The sequence below is a fragment of the Schistocerca americana genome, chromosome X (genome assembly GCF_021461395.2).
Source record: "Schistocerca americana isolate TAMUIC-IGC-003095 chromosome X, iqSchAmer2.1, whole genome shotgun sequence".
Classification (NCBI taxonomy): Eukaryota; Metazoa; Arthropoda; class Insecta; order Orthoptera; family Acrididae; genus Schistocerca; species Schistocerca americana.
In genome coordinates, this window is record NC_060130.1 from 771,706,125 (window position 1) to 771,728,520 (window position 22,396).

Sequence of the window (22,396 nt, forward strand, 5' to 3'; positions counted from 1 at the left end):
TCAACAGATCTAAACCCGATAAGAAAACGTGTGGGACCAGCTCCGACATCAACTCCATCTCAGTGCTAGTATCCAGGATATCAAGAATCAGTTAGAAAAATGTGGACCAGCTTGCCTCAGGGGAGGATACAATGGCTTTACGACATCATTCCCAACCGAATCAGTGCATGCATCCAGGCTAGAAGGGATGCAACGCCTGTCAAGTTCTTCGTCAGCTTGATTCGATTTTGTAATCACTGAAATAACGTAACATACCCAACAATCTGTGAAGTTTCGTTTCGTTTCCTCCTTCCCTTCTGTGCACTTCACTTTTTTTTGCCAAGCTGTATAGTACCAGGCTCACTCTCAATGTGTGATTCCTTCTGGTGGGGTTTCGTCAGGGTCAAAGCTTACACCACAGTTTTTACCAGAGATGTTGGTAGAATCGAGAAGATCCATTTTTATAGCCCCACAAAATCTCAGTTTTCGTTCTTGAAAGGGCTTAGAGAGAGTGAGACTACCACCTTGGCGTATGCCAAATCTCAAATGGTTCAAATGGCTTTAAGCACTACGGGACTTAACATCTGAGGTCATCAGTCCCCTAGACTTAGAACTAAGTAAACCTAACTAACCTAAGGACATCACACACATCCATGTCCGAGGCAGGATTCGAGCCTGCGACGGTAGCAGCCGCGTGGTTCCGGACTGAAGCGCCTAGAACCGCTCGGCCACAGCGGCCGGCTATGCGAAATTTCACATGCCCCTCACAACAGCTGCATCTAGGTTAGACGTAAAGAATTCAAGTCTATGTGGTGTAAAATTTTAAAACTCATCTTTCAGATGTATTTAAATTTGATGTGAATGGAAATAAAACTTTAGACAGGGTGATTCAGCTGCGCCTACCGACATTGTTTCATGAACCCCCCAATTCCGTATCTGGCTTTCAACAGCCACGAGCGAGATCTTCAAATTCTCTCGCTCGCTACGCGCAAACTACAGAAAAAATGAATTATTATTATTATGTAGTATTCTGCCTAGTGGCAGGTCCGTGTCTTCGTACGGAGAATTTCTGATTCCACTGTTCCCTGTGTTCAGCTTCTTCTTTCAGTCTGTTGTATCTCCTTCCATCTTTGATGTCGTCCAGATGTTTAATTCTTCTTTCTCTTCCGGCGTTTCCTCTGAGTTTCCCTTAGATAACATCATGTATGAGTCCCTCATGTATGAGGCTCGAATCCTGTACATGTCCAATCCAGTTGGCCTTTCTCTGAAGAATTGTACGCAGAATACTTCTCTTCTCTCCTACTCTTCGCAGTACATCGTCATTTTTTATGCGATCTGTCCACTTGATCTTTTCCATTCTCCTCCAGCACCACATTTCAAAGCTCTCTAAGTATTTTTTCTCCTTCTTTCTCATGGTCCATGTCTCTGCTCCATAAAGTACAATGCTCCAAATGTAGTTTTTTTCCACAATGCCAAACTCAACTTGCTGGTCAGACCATTTTTGTAAGAAATGTAATGTAGTTAAGTTTTGTACTGAAACACGTATTCGCTGGAGGACACAGTTTCCGACTTATTCAAGGAAAACGTACAAAAGTGACCTGCAAGCGCACATCTACCCCCACACTCATCCATCACCAGTCAGGATTTCTAGTATGTTGAGCGTGGTACTCCTTCCTATCACTGTACAGAAATTTCAGACTACACGATCTATCCTCGATATTCGACCTTTTTTGGTCTCTGTTGACTGGGCTATTACACCGCCAGCATAATCGGCTAATTCGTTAACATTATTAGTTTAAACGTGTCCGTGACGGTAATAAAACAGATAAGCGACTTTTACAAACTTTACGCCAAAACTAATTACGCCGACAATTCGACGCAAACTTAAACGTTACAAGCACAGTAGTTTCATAGTCAGAATTCCTGACGAACACAACGAAGTAACTGTTCATTTTATGGTGTTAAAATTCACAAAATTGTTAGGTAAAATTTATACAAACGCCAGATTTATAATTAGTAAGTGGTCGACTAAGCAGGTGGCGTAATAAGGCCAGTCAGTGAAGAGCAGTACAGGTCGAACGTGGGAAATAATTGATGCAGTCGCAAAAATTTTGTACAGTGATAGCAAAGAGTGCCATGAAGAACATATCAGAAATCCTGACAGGTGGGATCTGAGTGTGGGAGTGGGGGCGCGTTTGAAGGTCACTTTAGTATGTTTTTCCTTAATAACTCGAAAACTATGGCCTATAGCGGAAACACATCCCAGAACAAAATTTAACTACATTAAATTTCCTACAAAAAGGTCCTAGTTTGCTCGTAGCGAACGAGTGTAAAAAATCTCATGTGTGGTTATTGAATGCCAGATGCAGAATAACGGATTGCAAAAAACATCATAAAATAATCGTTAAATACTTGTTTTCCTCTCAGTATTCTTGAATACGCAAAAACTGGCGATTGCAGAGGAAGACAATATATTTGGCCTTCTTCCTATTGAGATGAACAAATGTCACAGACAAAGAAAATGTGTTTGCACAATTTATTGCACCCAACAACAGTGGTATGGTGTCATGTTACAATCAGTTGTGGTCTAGCTTGGAGAGCAATTTTCTCCGTCTGCTCATTTGGTATGTTTCTGGGACACTTTGCAGCCATGCATATGTTGTGAAAACAGACGGATAGGGCAGCACCAATAGCATTGCCTGGGGAGCTGTTAACTTTAGGAGCTTGTCAGCTTGTACGTCTCTGCATGTGCTTTCTACGGGACTGTGATGACTACGGTCCATAAAGATGCAGCGAAGTACATCAGCAGTAGAGTGCAAACCACCAAAAGAGGAATGCAGAATCCAAGTGTATAGTCAGGCCGTCAACATTGAGCTAGCTTTTCACATATCAAACAGTTTCGTACAGCGGACTGATCTGGCTCTAGTATAAACTGCAGCAGATTTTATAGGCCATGTGAGGCAAGAGGAATTGCTCAACGTAGCTGCTTATGCTGCGGCCTCTAGTGCAGCTCATGGCTATATGTGGATGCAGTCCATTTCTGGAGGTTCGTAGCTAGCGGGCAACATTATGAACATTTTAGCCATTTCTTTCTGCCTCAGTATTTACGTCAACTACTTACCTTCTGAAATCTCCTTGAACTCGCTTTGAAATTGTTCTGATAAACTGTTCAAAATTTTCCAGTTATGCTTGTCTCGTGCCAAGTCAAAAATGCTTCTCGTTCTTAATATCTGCTTCCCTTCAAAGGGCACCTGTGAATACATTGTCAGTTTAAATATAATAAGATATGGCGTATAACTATGTGCGCTACATTCACAACCGCGCGTAAGTGCTCTACCGATCCGACACAAATACGTGGGATAGGGGCCATAAGCAGTGAGAAAGTGTATCACTCCTTGTTTGATAGGTTTCCTATTATCTTTATTACATATGTACTGCATGTTGACCTAATCCTCAGCGTACTTTTTCAAGTCCCTCTTGGTTATCCAGTAGATAGCAACTCCATATTTAAAGTATCATCAACAAAGCATCTATGGGAGCTGTACCAAAAGTACTAGCGTTATGTAGCATTATGTTAGTTCAAACTCTTCTCATTCCGATAGCACCCCTTACAACTTTGAACCTGTGAGCCCACAAAAAAATGGCTCTGAGCACTATGGGACTTAACAGCTGTGGTCATCAATCCCCTAGAACTTAGAACTACTTAAACCTAACTAACCTAAGGACATCACACACATCCATGCCCGAGGCAGGATTCGAACCTGCGACCGTAGCAGTCGCGCGGTTCCGGTCTGCGCGCCTAGAACCGCGAGACCACCGCGGCCGGCTGTGAGCCCACACTATGGAACTATATTACACTGGTGAGGCAAGTTAATTGTACTGATACAACTTAATTACGGTCTTCCTGGATCCAGAACGCACACGGCTGCAGCACAGATAATATGCGTGGCCCCTATTCAACAACATATACCGGCAATCTCACTTTTTAATGGTCTTTTACTTCCACATAGTACGTGAAGCAAACGTTTATCAGTATTTTATTTCGCTAGTTTAAACATCAGCGTTAATAGGGGATGTGGCTACCTTCTATGTTCGCGGATTATTGCTGGAATATCATTCGAGAGAGAAACATTCACAATACAAGAGAAAAAAGTGATGTGCATTACAATACAGTGGCTCATTTTTTGTCAATTTTCTGTAATTTCTCATGTTAAATAAATGCAACAAAGCGTATAAACAAAGATTACTGTGTTATATGTTAGATCTCACACTCCATTACTGTGATAAACTTATAACATCATAAAAACGTGAATTTATTTATCGAATTTCACCTCATGTTTGCTGCACTATATCAGAAACAGAAAAGAGAAATAAAATTGCGATTACTCATAAACTACCACTGACAGAAAAAAATTAAAAACAGTTTTCAGTTCAGCACTCTAATTACAACTAGGATCAATATGTATTTTTCAGAAATAGAAAATAAGTTTGTTTGTAGAACAGTGTATTCGTTCGTGATACACCTCCTTTCCTTAGGGTGTAAATACTGCTCAAAAACATTTCCACCTAGCTCCATGGAGAGGAGGCTTTGCATATAGCCCATGTAGTACAAGCTACAATCATGTTCCGGACTATTATGCCGTGATCGAGTGGATCTCACATTTGAGCTCAACATTTCGTCCCCATCTATGGAAGACATTTTCCAGGGGTCCGTAGCTTCTTTGAATGTCTGAGTCACACTCAGGCTCTCTAGTGACTGTTAGTAGCGAGCCAGGGCATCAATCGGACATTCAAAGAAGTAATAGTCCTCCCTGAAAATGTCCTCCACAGATGGGGACGAAATGTTGAGTTTTAATGTGAAATTCATTCGGGCACGGCATAGCAGCCCAAAACATTTTATTAATTGGAAAAATAACTGTTAGCTTTTTTAAGTGAAAATAATAATGTTGTTTAGAATTTCATTTGCATGAATGGATAGAATTTTTAAAGCACTGGAAATAATGAATAATTCACACTCAATATGTCTGAACGTTTGCAGAATGCATTCGTCATATCTATATTCTCAAATTGCATGTTATGTATTACAAAACTGGTATAAGGATTTTATGCACACATTTTGTTTCATTCCGATTAGATCCGCATAAAGGCACTTTTGTACTACAATATTGTTGACACAAATTATTTGCTTTGCATTGTTGGCAAAACTTCCCTACAAATCGTTTTCGATATACTCTCGAATAGAACGATGGAGCTGCCAACTGGACCTATAGTAGAAACAGGATACTCCCAAAGTCTGACAACCTTTCGTTAGTAGTAACGAAACTAACCAGTACTATTTTTTTCAACACTGATTTATGTTCGTTTCACCAATTTTGATTTCAGCCACAGTAAGCCTTTATAATACACTGCTTGCCATTAAAATTGCTACACCACGAAAATGACGTGCTACAGACGCGAAATTTAACCGACAGGAAGAAGATGCTGTGATATGCAAATGATGAGCTTTTCATAGCATTTACACAACGTTGGCGCCCGTGGCGACACCTACAAGATACTGACATGAGGAAAGTTTCCAACCGATTTCTCATACACAAACAGCAGATGACCGGCGTTGCCTGATGAAACGTTGTTGTGATGCCTCGTGCAACGAGGAGAAATGCGTACCATCACGTTTCCGACTTTGATAAAGGTCGGATTGTAGCCTATCGCGAAGGCGGTTTATAGTATCGCGACATTGCTGCTCGCGTTGGTCGAGATCCAATGACTGTTAGCAGAATATGGAATCGGTGGGTTCAGGAGGGTAACACGGAACGCCGTGCTGGATACCAACGGCCTCGTATCACTAGCAGTCGAGATGACACGCATCTTATCCGCATGGCTGTAACGGATCGTGCAGCCACGTCTCGATTCCTGAGTCAACAGATGGGGACGTTTGCAAGACAACAACCATCTGCACGAACAGTTGGACGACGTTTGCAGTAGCATGGACTATCAGCTCGGAGACCATGGGTGCGGTTACCCTTGACGCTGCATCACAGACAGGAGCGCCTACGATGGTGCACTCAACGACGAACCTGGGTGCACGAATGGCAAAACGTCCTTTTTTCGGATGAATCTAGGTTCTGTTTACAGCATCATGATGGTCGCATCCGTGTTTGGCGACATCGTGGTGAACGCACATTGGAAGCGTGTATTCGTCATCGCCATACTGGCGTATCACACGGCGTAATGGTATGGGGTGCCTTTGGTTACACGCCTCGGTCAGCTCTTGTTCGCATTGACGGCACTTTGAACAGATGTGTTACGACCCGTGGCTCTACCCTTCATTCGATCCCTGCGAAACCCTACATTTCAGCAGGATAATGCACGACCGCATGTTTCAGGTCCTGTACGGGCCTTTCTGGATACAGAAAATGTTCGACTGCTGCCCTGGCCAGCACATTCTCCAGATCTCTCACCAACTGAAAACGTCTGGTCAATGGTGGCGGAGCAACTGGCTCGTCACAATACGCCAGTCACTACTCTTGATGAACTGTGGTATCGTGTTGAAGCTGCACGGGCAGCTGTACCTGTACACGCCATCCAAGCTCTGTTTGACTCAATGCCCAGGCATATCAAGGCCGTTATTACGGCCAGAGGTGGTTGTTCTGGGTACTGATTTATCAGGATCTATGCACCCAAATTGCGTGAGAATGTAATCACATGTCAGTTGTAGTATAATATATTTGTCCAATGAATACCCATTTATCATCTGCATTTCTTCTTGGTGTAGCAATTTTAATGGACAGTAGTGCATATCTTCACGATGAATATTCTGTGGACACTCCCGTGTTCCAACATGACAGCACTCGTGTTCAGAGTGTGGTATGTGTACATTCCTGGTTTGAAGAACACTCAGACACTCTATAGTATCTCGACTGACCCACAAACTCACCCGAAATTTAGTTCATTGGAAATGTGTGGGACTATTTGGAACAAGTTTTCGAAAACAGTTGTCGACATCCCTATAATCTGGTAGCTGTACGGGATCTAACGACAAATGAGTGACCTAACACACACATACACACACACACACACACACACACACACACACACACACACAAAACTCTGATCACCATTTCAACTCACAGGAAACAAAATTGCGAATTCTTTTTAGTTTAAAAGTTTTATCCATTACAGATGTGGAACAGTGCCACAGTAATGAATAGAAGTTTTCTGAAATAACAGTCAGTCGTCTTTCGTGATGGTTCAACTTTTGTTATACCATGACTGCTCTCGAACAGCATAACGACTCATCTGCAGATATTACACACATTTAGTGATAGTTTGTAGCATTGTAGGAGTCGTCTAGCTATGCCAAGATAGAAAAAACGATACAGTAAGTCCTGAATTTGGTATCAGGAATTACTTACACCATAAGATTTCAGTAATACATGCTGTAAGTAATTCCTGATACCTTGGAACATTCAGAGCTTACTGTATCATTTTTTCTATCATGCCACAGTGGCATGACCGTCAAAATCTTACACAAAATCATTAAAGGGTGTAAATCGTAAACTCCGTCCGCAGACGGTTGACGTATGACCTTGCGATCAAATGTTTTCGGTTCCCATTGGTGAGGCACGTCCTTTCCTCTACTAATCGCACGGTTTTGCGGTGCGGTCGCAAAACACAGACACTAAACGTATTACAGTGAACAGCGACGTCAATGAACGAACGGACAGATCATAACTTTGCGAAAATAAAAAAAGTAAACTTTTCACTCGAGGGAAGACTTGAACCAAGTACTTCTCATTCCGCAGCTGGTCACGCTAACCACGGGACCACGGCGCTCCTGGGCTTACATTAGCCTTGATGTTGCTTATCTTGCGCATGGACTACTCAGTTTGTATATTTTGCTTATTTTTTTCATAGTTCCACACAACTTCTTCCTGTTTTCTCGATTGATCTGTGTTCAGTTTTTAAGATCTATCCACTGCGCCAACTTATAACTAAATCTGAGGGGGGTGCGATGGGGAGGTTCCCTTGTCAGTATCAGGAAAAGACGGTGCAGTGGTGCTGGCTGACCTGCGAGCGGCACCTTGGCGCGCGGCCGATCGGGCTGCAGCACGGTGTCGGCGGTGGCGCGGATCTCGGCCCAATCGCGCGCGATGTCGTCTGGGGTGGTGCGCGCCGACGTCACGGTGAAGCGGATGACGTAGCGGCCGTTGAGCGCGGCGGGCACGCAGTGCACGCGGCCGCGCGCGTTCAGCCGCTTCAGCAGGCGCTCGGTGAGCGCGTTGTCGCCGCGCAGGCGCAGCACGACCAGCCCCAGATGGCGCTTGGCCGCCACCTCGAAGCGCGGGTCCGCCGCCACCATCGCCTCCAGCTGCTGCGCCAGCCGCACCCCCTGCACACCGCCAACGTCTCACAGCCTTCCCTTCACAGTTATAACTGGAGTTGGTCAAAGGTTAAGTGGAGAGTCGTCAGGCGTGGTGCTCTACTCTGGTAAAGAGTGTACATGGAAAGCGAAAGTTCGTGGGATCAAACTCCTGCAGGCTGACTAAATATTTCAGTCTGCCTTTTACCTAGCCTTCGCCTGTTGGGGTAGGTTAGGGGCATGCAAATCGATATACCGGGTGATCAGAAAGTCAGTATAAATTTGAAAAATGAATAAATCACGGAATAATGTAGATAGGTAGATTAAAACTGAAGAAACTGCAAAAAAGGTGGGAATTTAAGGAGATGGGACCTGGATAAACAGACTAAACCAGAGGTTGTACAGAGTTTCAGGGAGAGCGTATGGGAACAATTGACAAGAATGGGGGAAAGAAATACAGTAGAAGAAGGATCCGTAGCTTTGAGGGATGAAGTGGTGAAGGCAGCAGAGGATCAAGTAGGTAAAAAGACGAGGACTAGTAGAAATCCTTGGGTAACAGAAGAAATATTGAACTTAATCGATGAAAGGAGAAAATATAAAAATGCAGTAAATGAAGCAGGCAAAAAGGAATACAAACGTCTCAAAAATGAGATCGACAGGAAGTGCAAAATGGCTAAGCAGGAATGGCTAGAGGACAAATGTAAGGATGTAGAGGCTTATCTCACTAGGGGTAAGATAGACACTGCCTACAGGAAAATTAAAGAGACCTTTGGGGAAAAGAGATCCACTTGTATGACTATCAAGAGCTCAGATGGAAACCCAGTTCTAAGCAAAGAAGGGAAAGCAGAAAGGTGGAAGGAATATATAGAGGGTCTATACAAGGGCGGTGTACTTGAGGACAATATTATGGAAATGGAAGAGGATGTAGATGAAGATGAAATGGGAGATACGATACTGCGTGAAGAGTTTGACAGAGCACTGAAAGACCTGAGTCGAAACAAAGCTCCGGGAGTAAACAACATTCCATTAGAACTACTGACAGCCTTGGGAGAGCCAGTCGTGACAAAACTCTACCTGTGATAGCGTTCTCGCTTCCCGGGCCCGGGTTCCCGGGTTCGATTCCCGGCGGGGTCAGGGATTTTCTCTGCCTCGTGATGACTGGGTGTTGTGTGCTGTCCTTAGGTTAGTTAGGTTTAAGTAGTTCTACGTTCTAGGGGACTGATGACCATAGATGTTAAGTCACATAGTGCTCAGAGCCATTTGAACCATTTTTGAACAAAACTCTACCATCTGGTGAGCAAGATGTATGAGACAGGCGAAATTCCCTCAGACTTCAAGAAGAATATAATAATTCCAATCCCAAAGAAAGCAGGTGTTGACAGATGTGAAAATTACCGAACTATCAGTTTAAAAGGTCACAGCTGCAAAATACTAACGTGAATTCTTTACAGACGAATGGAAAAATTGATAGAAGCCGACCTCGGGGAAGATCAGTTTAGATTCCGCAGAAATATCGGAACACGTGAGGCAATACTGACCCTACGACTTATCTTAGAAGCTAAATTAAGGAAAGGCTAACCTACGTTCCTAGTATTTGAAGACTTAGAGAAAGCTTTTGTCAATGTTGACTCGAATACTCTCTTTCAAATTCTGAAGGTGGCAGGGGTAAAATACAGGGAGTGATAAGCTATTTACAATTTGTACAGTAACCAGATGGCAGTTATAAGAGTCGAGGGACATGAAAGGGAAGCAATGATTGGGAAGGGGGTGAGACAGGGTTGTAGCCTCTCCCCGATGTTATTGAAACTGTATATTGAGCAAGCAGTAAAGGAAACAAAAGAAAAATTCGGAGTAGGTATTAAAATCCACGGAGAAGAAATAAAAACTTTGAGGTTCGCCGATGACATTGTAATTCTGTCAGAGACAGCAAAGGACTTGGGAGAGCAGTTGAACGGAATGGATAGTATCTTGAAAGGAGGATATAAGATGAACATCAACAAAAGCAAAACGAGAATAGTGGAATGTAGTCGAATTAAGTCAGGTGATGCTGAGGGAATTAGATTAGGAAATGAGAGACTTAAAGTAATAAAGGAGTTTTGCTATTTGGGGAGCAAAATAACTGATGATGGTCGAAGTAGAGAGGATATAAAATGTAGACTGGCAATGTCAAGGAAAGCATTTCTGAGGAAGATAAATTTGTTAACATCGAGTATAGGTTTAAGTGTCAGGAAGTCGTTTCTGAAAGTACTTGTATGGAGTTTAGCCGTGTATAGAAGTGAAACATGGACGATAAATAATTTGGACAAGAAGAGAATAGAAGCTTTCGAAATGTGGTGCTACAGAAGAATGCTGAAAATTAGATGGGTAGATCACATAACTAATGAGGAAGTATTGAATAGGATTGGGGAGAAGAGAAGTTTGTGGCACAACTTGACTAAAAGAAGGGATCGGTTGGTAGGACATGTTCTGAGGCATCAAGGGATCACCAGTTTAGTATTGGAGGGCAGCGTGGAGAGTAAAAATCGTAGAGGGAGACCAAGAGATGAATACACTAAGCAGATTCAGAAGGATGTAGGTTGCAGTGGGTACTGGGAGATGAAGAAGCTTGCACAGGATAGAGTAGCATGGAGAGCAGCATCAAACCACTCCCAGGACTGAAGACCATAACAACAACAACAACAACAACAATGTAGATAGAGAGGTACAAATTGACACACGGAATGACATGGGGTTTTATTAGAACCAAAAAAAAATACAACAGTTCAAAAAATGTTCGACAGATGGCACTTCATTTGATCAGAATAGCAATAATTAGCACAACAAAGTAAGACAAAGCAAAGATGTCCACCATTATTCCTCAACAATAGCTGTAGTCGAGGAATAATGTTGTGAACAGCACTGTAATGCATGTCTGGAGTTATGGTGAGGCACTGGCATCGGATGTTGTATTTCAGCATCCCTAGAGATGTCGGTCGATCACGATACACCTGTAACTTCAGGTAAGCCCAAAGCCAATAATCGCACGGACTGAGGTCTGGGGACCTGGGATGCCAAGCATGACGAAAGTGGCGGCTGAGCACACGATCATCACCAAACGACGCGCGCAAGAGATCTTGCACGCGTCTAGCAATATAGGGTGGAGCGCCATCCTGCATAAACATCGTACGTTCCAGCAGGCGTTTATCAGCCAGACTGGGGATGATGAGATTCTGTAACATATCGGCGTACCTCTCACCCGTCACGGTAGCAGTTTTGCTGTCCAGCGCCATCCGCCGGACATTTTGTGAACTTTGTTTTTATTTGTTTTGTTCGAATAAAACCCCATGTCATTCCAAACATGTGTGTCAATTTTTACCTTTCTATCTATATTATTACGTAGTTTATTAAGTTTTCAAAATTATACTGACTTTTTGATAACCCGGTACATTGAGCAGCCAAAACATTAGACTGCGACGTTAGATGCTGTCTCGTGACGTTGCGATCACGAGATGCAGTAACAAATTGAAATTAACAAAAGACGTGCTAAGATATCTCAATAATTTTATTTTTACATGAAAGCCTGTACCTTAATCTACGCACTGACGCCATTACAGTCTAATTCTTCCTTGTTTACGTTATGTATTTGAGTGTTTAAGATGCCTCCGACAATCGTGAGTCACGCCGACTGTGAAGTATGGGCTGTTGTAAGATTTCTTAGTGCTAAAAGCCTAAAAGCGATCGATATTCATCGCGAGATCTGTGCAGTTTACAGAGAAAACATTATGAGTGAAGGAATGATAAGAAAGTGGGTGAGAGCATTTAAAGATGGCAGCAGACATGTGCATGATGAACAACGGAGTGGGCATCCTACGGTCGTTAATGAAAGTTTGATGCAGGAAGTGGACAATAAGGCGAGAGAGAACAGACGCTTTACGATTTTCTCCTTACGGGATGACTTTCCTAATGTTTCTCGTAGTGTCTTCTACGGCATTGTGACCGAGCACTTGAATTACCGAAAATTGTGCACACGTTGGGTACCGAAAATGTTGACGGATGTCCACAAAACCAAACGTTGAGATAGTGCATTGACTTGCCTTGAGCGGTACCACAACGACGGTGATGTTTTCTTGAGCCAAATTGTTACGGGCGATGAAACATGGGTGGCCTACGTCACATCAGAATCAAAGCAACAGTCCATTGAAGTTAAGCAAGGGTATCGTTTTGCTGCAAGACAATGCCCGTCCGCATGTGGCGAATCAGACCAAAGATCTCATCACGTCTTTTCGATGGGAAACTCTACCTAGATCGTCCTCCGTACAGCCCAGATCTTGTGCCCAGTGACTACCATCTGTTCCTGCGCTTGATGAAACACCTGGGCGGTCAGTGTATTCAAGACGATGACGAAGCCGCCGGCCGCGGTGATCTACCGGTTCTAGGCGCTCAGTCCGGAAACGCACGACTGCTACGGTCGCAGGTTCGAATCCTGCCTCGGGCATGGATGTGTGTGATGTCCTTAGGTTAGTTAGGTTTAAGTAGTTCTAAGTTCTAGGGGACTGATGACCACAGATGTTAAGTCCCATAGTGCTCAGAGCCATTTGAACCATTTTTCGATGACGAAGCCAAAACAGTGGTGATGCAGTGGTTACCAAGTCAGGTGGCAGACTTCTATGAGGAGGGTGTTCAAAAACTGGTGCAACGTTATGACAAGTGCCTCAATATTGATGGAAATTAAGTAGAAAAAGTACATTAAGGAGGAGGCTTTCATGTAAAAATAAAATTATTGAGGTACCTTACCACGTCTTTTTTAAATTTCAAAACGGTACTTACTTAAAAAACACGCCTCGTATGTAAGCAGAGCAGACGTGGACAGGGTAACACCCTAGCGAAGATAGGGGCAGCAAATGGGGAAATCCGTTGAGATAAGCTACTCTGACAAAGAGTAGGTTATTATAACACAGGGCCTGTGAACGAACATCTCGAAAATGGAGAAGCTGGTCGAATGTTCACCTGCTACTGTCGTGAGCACCTATGAAAAAAGGTAGGACAGTGGAACTACCAATAGGCACTAAATGGTCCGACTTCCACGACTCTTCACAGAACGTGGGGTTCGGAGGCTTCTCTGCTCAGTTAAGTAGGATAGATGGTGATCTATGGTATCTCTGCAGAAAGAGGACAATGATGGTTCGCGCACAAGTGATTTGGGGCATACCGTTCATCGTACATTGTTGTATATGGAATTCCGCAGCAGACCACTCCTGTGCCGGCTGGAGTGGCCGTGCGGTTCTAGGCGCTACAGTCTGGAACCGAGCGACCGCTACGGTCGCAGGTTCGAATCCTGCCTCGGGCATGGATGTGTGTGATGTCCTTAGGTTAGTTAGGTTTAATTAGTTCTAAGTTCTAGGCGACTGATGAGCTTAGAAGTTAAGTCGCATAGTGCTCAGAGCCATTAGAACCATTTTTTGAACCACTTCTGTGTGTGCGCATGTTGATCCAATGATTTCGTCAGTTACGACTGCAGTGGGCCCGGGACCATAGGGATTCGGCCGTGGATCAATGGAAACATGTCGGCTGGTCGGGTGAATCAGATTTTTGCTACACTAGGTCGGCGGCCGTCTCCGCAAACGCTATCACCGAGGTGAACGGCGGCTCCGAACATGCAGCTCGCCACGCACGCAGGCGAGTGGCAGCAGTATTATGCTATGGGTGACTTTCTCCTACGCTTGCGTGCGACCTGTGGTAGTAATCGAAACACGCTGACAGCTGCAAACCACCAGCATCACTTCACGCTTGATGTCTTCCCCGACAGAGACGTCATCTTTCAGCTATGTAATTGTGCGTGTCTTGGAGCCATAACCGTGCTGCCATGTTTTGGGGAGCATTACAGTAAACTCAAGTTTATGTCTCGGCGACCAAATTCGCCTGACATAAATCCCATGGAACCCATATGGATCGCTGTTGGGTGTCATCACCGCGTACGTGAATCAGTGGTCCGTCATTTACGCGAATTACATGACCTGTGCGCAGACATCTAATGCCACCGGAGTGGCCGAGCGGTTTGAGGCGCTATGTCATGGATTGCGCGGCCCCTCCCGCTGGAGGTTCGAGTCCTCCCTCGGGTATGGGTGTGCGTGTTGTCCTTAGTGTAAGTTAGTTTAAGTTAGATTAAGTAGTCTGTAAGCCTAGGGACCGATGACCTCAGCAGTTTGGTCCCTTAACAATTCACACACATTTGAACATCTAATGCCACATACCTCCGGAAACCTACCAACAAACTGTCAGATCCATGATAAGCAGAATCGGCCATGTGTTTCGTTCCAAAGTTATTAAGCAGGTGGTCATAATGCTTTGACTCATCAGTGCATAGTTGCGATTAAGGGTTGATTCGGTTCGAGGCGCTTCAGTCCGGAACCGCGTTGCCGCTGCGGTCGCAGGTTCAAGTCCTGCTTCGGGCATGGATGTATGTGATGTCCTTAGGTTAGTTAGGTTTAAGTAGTTCTAAGTCTCGGGGACTGATGACCTCAGAAGTTAAGTCCCATAGTGTTTAGAGCTATTTTGAGGGGCTAATTCCCACTCAGATATAATTTAAGTATCGATGAAGAAAAGCCGATCATGACACCTAGGTACGAAATCTTTGACCTTAATCTAAATTTATATCAGGTAAATTCTATTTATTCTACACATGGTAATGAAGTCCCATGCTTCTTGACAGAGCGTAGGGGAACCATGTGTGAGACCCTCACCACCTTACTAGGCAAGGTCCTAATGGAGGTGGTTTACCGTTGCCTTCCTCCGACTGTAATGGGGATGAATGATGATGATGAAGACGACAAAACGACACCCAGTCATCTCGGGGCAGGTGAAAATCTCTGACTCCGTTGGGAATCGAACCCAGGACCCCGTGCTCGGGAAGTGAGAACGCTACCGCGAAACCACGAGCTGCCGACGTATTCGACATATAAAATATGTTAATAATAACAACACAACAGTGATAATTGATTGTCGATTTCATAGTTACTATACAATCCTTCTGAAATTTTATTTTATGGTTCATGCCAGAAAGCCTTATTTCGAGTATTTAAACCAGTTAAATTCATCATCCCACATTTTGTTAACGTGAATTCAGTGTCTATCCGAACCAAAGAAAATGATAGGACAGTGGGATTTATGTGGGGCATATTTATTTGACTAATTCCATAATTGCGTCACATATTAACGACGGAAGTTAGGGTGCAAGATTAAAATTCAGTTAAACGAACTGTTTTCAAAACCAACGGTCATTCAACTACGGCAAGAGAACAAAAACAAAAGTGGACTCTGGAATTAGATTGATGCAATGGACTGCATACAGTTTAATTAATCATTTCTTGTTGATGAGATCCATAAGTTGGATTTGTGGCGCCAATGATGGGGACCTGGAATTTAAATTTGTATCGACCTCAAGCATAGAACGTCACACACTAGACCGAAGGAAGCAGAACGTCAAAAAATTTCACAATACTATGCAAATAGTGGCACGCAGGTCATCAGTTGGACGAGACACAATGTCACTGTTTCTCGGGAAGAAAGTTCAGGCGTTCATGTTGGTAAGCGGATGGTGGTGTCGTTTACTAACAACGGAAGTCTCTACCACATGATACAATAGTGGATTTCACGCTTTTGTTTCTTCTTAGTCTTTATTTGTTGTTTTCCTTGCTTTCGAGATACGTTGCAAAAGTTCCATAACGATTTGAGTATTTAAACTGAAAGGGATCTTTGCTGTCAGCTGCACGGGCCATAACGCGGCATTAGCGGCCACGAGCGGAAATGTGTACCGGACTAGGATTCGAACCTAGGATCTCCTGATATCTAGGCAGGTGTGTTAACCAATGCGCCAACCGGGACATAGCGTTATCGCCACTGCGCGGAGTATCTTAGCACTCCTCACAGCCGATCCACATTCCCATCGAGCGCCACCTATCTACAGCCCATGTCCATTTCACTCATTGTTCGCTACTGTGGGATTGCCACATGAGGTCGGACGTATTTGTGCGTCCGCACTGACGGAATTGAATCCTTTGCCTTGCTCGGCATATCAACGCATTCATATAACTGATATGTCTAGCTGGGTAATGGATCCAATTTCTTCAGTGAGGATGCACAAATAAGTCCGACTTCCTGTGGGAATCTCAGAGTGGCAACAGTGAGTAAAATGGACGGGGACTGCGGATAGGTGCGCTCGATGGGAATGTGGATCGACCGCAAGGCGTACCGAGATAGTCAGCACAATGGCGATAACGCTGTGCCCCGGATAGCGCAGTGATTAGGGCTTCTACCTAGTAAGCAGGAAATCCTGTGTTCGAATCCCAGTGCAGTACACATTTTCGCTCGTGGCCGCTGATTCCGCGTCATGTCCCACTGCAGCTGACAGCAGTGAGCCCCTTCAATTTACATATAATGTTTGACAGCTGCGGATTCTGCTTGATGTCTTTTCTTTCGGACATGTCCGAAAGAACAGACGTCACACATTCATACACTTGAATATTTTTCCTGTGGGTGTTCTTCACAAAAGAGGCCAGCTATCTGATAGACGAAAATTGATTATTGTAGGTTTTACAATACTTGGATAAAGAGCACTCTTGCACTGTGCACTGATAAGGAGATGCTTATCACGCAATTGTCATTAAATATACTTTTTTCTGGAAGTGAAAAGTCAGCTGTATTGATGGAGAAAAATACAGTTGTCTTTCACATTATTTGACACTTAGAAAGGAAAAAAATACACAATAGTTGAGGTAAAATGGCTCTTTGAATAGCCTTTTAAATATTGTCAGATGTTTCCAGAATGAGATTTTCACTCTGCAGCGGAGTGTGCGCTGATATGAAACTTCCTGGCAGATTAAAACTGTGTGCCCGACCGAGACTCGAACTCGGGACCTTTGCCTTTCACGGGCAAGTGCTCTACCATATATACATTTTTTTAATCTCATTTTGTTCGCTTTTGTTCGTTGCATCTGCTCGGGGCGAACCTTGCAGAACTCAGATGGTAGAGCACTTGGCCGCGAAAGGCAAAGGTCCCGAGTTCGAGTCTCGGTCGGGCACACAGTTTTATTTTGCCAGGAAGTTTCATATCAGCGCACACTCCGCTGCAGAGTGAAAATCTCATTCTGGAAAGATTCCCCAGGATGTGGCTAAGCCATGTCTCCGCAATATCCTTTCTTTCAGGAGTGCTAGTTCTGCAAGGTTCGCAGCAGAACTTCTGTAAAGTTTGGAAGGTAGGAGACGAGGTACTAGCAGAAGTAAAGCGGTGAGTACCGGGCATGAGTCGTGCTTCGGTAGCTCAGATGGTAGCCCGCGAAAGGCAAAGGTCCCGAGTTCGAGTCTCGGTCGGGCACACAGTTTTAATCTGCCAGGAAGTTTCATTGTCAGATGTGTTTATATGCATATGTGTTCACGACACTAAATATTATTCAACCCATGGAAAGAGCACACTGGTCACATCTGGAGCGCTATACATAGTATAGAACGGGTACCAATGCATCCACACAAGTACAGGCAGTGCATGTGCCACTCGGTTGTATGTAATCAGTACAGAAGGATGGATCGATGTTTTTGGACACCCCCCTTACCATTGTGAATGCAACTGCCTGATCCGTTGGTGTATCAACGCCGACTGTCCCATGTACACCACTGGCCACTAACATTGCTACACCACGAAGATGACGTGCTACAGAGGCGAAATATAACCGACAGGAAGAAGATGCTCTGATATACAAATGATTAGCTTTACAGAGCATTCACACAAGGTTGGCGCCGGTGGCGACACCTACAACGTGCTGACATGAGGAAAGTTTCCAACCGATTTCTCATACACAAACAGCAGTTGACCGCCGTTGCCTGGTGAAACATTGTTGCGACGCATCGCGTAAGGAGGAGAAATGCGCACCATCACGTTTCCGACTTTGATAAAGGTCGGATTGTAGCCTATCGCGATTGCGGTTTATCGTATCGCGACATTGCTGCTCGCGTTGGTCGAGATCCAATGACTGTTACCGAGCGAGGTGGCGCAGTGGTTAGCACACTGGACTCGCATTCGGGAGGACGACGGTTCAATCCCGTCTCCGGCCATCCTGATTTAGGTTTTCCGTGATTTCCCTAAATCGCTACACGCAAATGCCGGGATGGTTCCTTTGAAAGGGCACGGCCGATTTCCTTCCCCATCCTTCCCTCACCCGAGCTTGCGCTCCGTCTCTCATGGCCTCGTTGTCGACGGAACGTTAAACACTAATCTCCTCCTCCTCCAATGACTGTTAGCAGAATATGGAATCGGTGGGTTCAGGAGGGTAATACGGAACGCCGTGCTGGATCCCAACGGCCTCGTATCACTAGCAGTCGAGATGACAGGCATCTTATCAACATGGCTGTAACGGATCGTGCAGCCACGTCTCGATCCCTGAGTCAACAGATGGGGACGTTTGCAAGACAACAACCATCTGCACGAACTGTTCGACGACGTTTGCAGTAGCATGGACTATCAGCTCGGAGACCATGTCTGCGGTTACCCTTGACGCTGCATCACAGACAGGAGCGCCTGCGATGGTGTACTCAACGACGAACCTGGGTGCACGAATGGCAAAACGTCACTTTTTTTGGATGAATCCAGGTTCTGTTTATAGCATCATGATGGTCGCACTCGTGTTTGGCGACACCGCGGTGTACGCACATTGGAAGCGTGTATTCGTCATCGCCATACTGGCGTATCACCCGGCGTGATGATATGGGGTGCCATTGGTTACACGTCTCGGTCACCTGTTGTTCGCATTGACGGCACTTTGAACAGTGGACGTTACATTTCAGATGTGTTACGATCCGTGGCTCTACCCTTCATTCGATCCCTGCGAAACCCTACATTTCAGCAGGATAATGCACGACCGCATGTTGCAGGTCCTGTACGGGCCTTTCTGGATGTAGAAAATGTTCGACTGCTGTCCTGGCCCAGCACATTCTCCAGATCTCTCAGCAATTGAAAACGTCTGGTCAATGGTGGCCGAGCAACTGGCTCGTCACAATACGCCAGTCACTACTCTTAATGAACTGTGGTATCGTGTTGAAGCTGCATGGGCAGCTGTACCTGTACACGCCATCCAAGCTCTGTTTGACTCAATGCCCAGCCGTATCAAGGCCGTTATTACGGCCAGAGGTGGTTGTTCTGGGTACTGATTTCTCAGGATCTATGCACCCAAATTGCGTGAAAATGTAATCACATGTCAGTTCTAGTATAATACATTTGTCCAATGAATACCCGTTTATCATCTGCATTTCTTCTTGGTGTAGCAATTTTAATGGCCAGTAGAGTATTTTGGACAGCAGGTGGAACGTATGAGTCGACATCCCCACAATCTGGTAGTTCTTCGTGATCTTATAATTTGTGAGTGGCTTACTTTCATATAGCCTCCCTGAATAAACTTCTGGAGTCTCTTCCTCGCTGAATTATCGGGGATAGAGGAAGTTTTGCACGTTACTAGCGAGGGGCCTTTCGAGGGTGAATAGTATTTGTCCTTTGTGCTTTCTGACTAGACATGCGCTTCACTTCCTGTTCTACACAGTCCAGTCATATTAATGTGACTATCGCCTGTGTTCGACTTCAACGTCCAATACCCACTCACAGACGGCAGGTGGTAGCACTAGTAGTGGAGGGCATATTAAGCGTGTCAGAGGACGCGCAAAATAGCGCAATCGTTATTGTAATGTGGATTGGTTCAAATTGCACTGAGCACTATGGGACTTAACATCTGAGGTCATCAGTCCCCTAGAACTTAGAACTACTTAAACGTAACTAACCTAAGGACATCACACACATCCATGCCCGAGGCAAGATTCGAACCTGCGACCGTAGCGGTCGTGCGGTTCCAGAGTGAAGCGCCTAGAACCGCTCGTGTAACGTGGAAACGGAGCAATTTAGCTGAGGGTCAAACGTGCATGATCATTGTCTTTCAGACCAAGGGTGGATGCATTTCCGGGCCGGCCGGAGTGGCCGAGCGGTTGAAGGCGCTACAGTCTGGAACCGCACGACCGCTACGGTCGCAGGTTCGAATCCTGCCTCGGGCATGGATGTGTGTGATGTCCTTAGGTTAGTTAGGTTTAATTAGTTCTAAGTTCTAGGGGACTTATGACCACAGCAGTTGAGTCCCACAGTGCTCAGAGCCATTTGAACCATTTTTTTTTTTTTTTTTTGCATTTCCGAAACGGCTAAGTTTGTAAACTTTTCGCAAGCCGCTGTGCTTAACGTTTACGGTGCACAGCGAAATGGTGGTTCCCAAGACTGGCTCCGAGACAACTGCGGTGCACCATGGACAATAGATGGCAAGGGGCAACGACGGGTGGAGATGGGTACGGGAGAACAGGCGTGCAACCGTTGAGCAATTGACTGCTCAGATGAACCAAGAGGCTACCAACAGCTTCTCCTCAATGATCGTTCACGGTTCAGCAAACGTTGCTGCATAGGGGCCCCTGCAGCAGGTGCCTCGTCATTGCACCCACTCTGACTACTGTTCATTAGCGGCGAAAGCTGGAATTTGCAAGCCTATACCGCAACTGTATGTCCACTGAGTGGCGACAGGTGGCTTTTTTCAGACGAATCACGTTTTATGCTCTATCGGACAGATGGTCGTTGGTGTGTGCAGCGTGAAACGTCTGGAAGCAAACACCATGCAACAGTCGTCAGAATGGTCCAGGACATAGGAGGGAACATTACGGTCTGGGGAATGTTTTCATAACATTCTGTGGGTGATCTCGTCATTCTGGACGGCGCAATGGATCCTTGGGACCCTATCCATCCCTATATGCAGTTAGTTTGTCCTCGGCACGATGGCATCTATGAGCAAGACAATGGAACGTGTCACACAGCTCGCGGTGTACGAAGAGCACCAACATGAGTTTACCGTACACGCCTGGCCACCAAACTCCCCGGATTTAAAGCCATTCGAGAATCTGTGGGGCCACCTCGTGATTTATTAAATAAAATTTTCACCTATGTAGGTAAGTTCGTGCTGCTGTTGAATTTCAAGAAATATTCTAGTGGAGACTGAAATATCGAGATAAGTTCTATTACCATACTAGCGCAGTGTTTTCAGATTATAATATTAGCTTATGTGTGGCGCACATTGAAAAAAACTTTTGCATTGCACGAACTGTATCCGTAAGTTGCAATTCCTCCTGCACGCATAGTAGTAACTGTATGAGGTCCGTGGTAGAGATTCTAATTTCTTGGCTAACTCTGGTTAGCACAACTTTTATTATTCCGTTGCACTTTCCAAAAGTATTTGCCGCTCAAAAACTTAAAATATTTCTGTCAGATTGCGTTTATTCACGAATGGGTGAGATTAATATGAAGGGCACAAAAACGGGGCTCATAGGCTCTTATGAACTTCCTGGTTAAAGCATAGATGAGATGGCAGGCTTCCAAGCCATGTATATGGAATAGGCTGTGATCTTTATAATTAGTACAAGCAGTCATTAAATTACTTCGTACCTTGTGTAGTATGTCTGTTTCTATGATACCTACCTCTCTAATGTGACGCTGAAGACCTTTCACTCCGTAACTCCTGATTACGAACCACAGCTTCAGGGCTCGAAATCTCTTACTTAAAGGAATTTGCCAGTGCTGTAAAGTAAATTAAAATTGCATCAAAGAGGTTGTAAAATTCTGATTTCGGCAAGGAGATGACAGCGCCAGACAATAATTGTCGTTTTGGAACTTATCAAATACTTCTTCTTTGTATATTTTATGAATGTAATATAACGTCATACTTACCATGTAATCAATTGCCAGACCTGTAAATGAAAAAAGTGGCGTTATTAGAAACAGCTGAACTTTGTGAATGAAACAATTTTCAGCAAGGGAGTCATACTTGTAACAATTAAAACTACGATGCTAATCTGTTAAAGTATACTCTACAAAAATAAAAAAAATCTTTTAAAACGTTTGGTTCTCTTCAGTATATTTAATCTGAGTCCATATTATTTCTACTCGAAACCGCAGCAGAGATCACTGAAGCACGTAACTGCAATAGTGCTTTACTTGGAGGCAGCTGCTTCGAATAC

General features: G+C 44.6%; 1 protein-coding gene across 1 annotated transcript in view; it reads right to left on the reverse strand.

The window, feature by feature from the left end:
• The window catches only part of LOC124555426 (histidine decarboxylase), a 387,573-nt gene that overhangs the window by 56,412 nt on the left and 308,765 nt on the right, over positions 1–22,396 (reverse strand). Inside the window, exons 11-13 of the mRNA XM_047129330.1 lie at positions 22,107–22,126; positions 21,858–21,956; positions 8,047–8,368 (exon numbers count right to left, since the gene is read on the reverse strand). Coding sequence (XP_046985286.1) covers positions 8,047–8,368; positions 21,858–21,956; positions 22,107–22,126 — 441 coding nt within the window. The remainder of the gene's footprint in view (positions 1–8,046; positions 8,369–21,857; positions 21,957–22,106; positions 22,127–22,396) is intronic.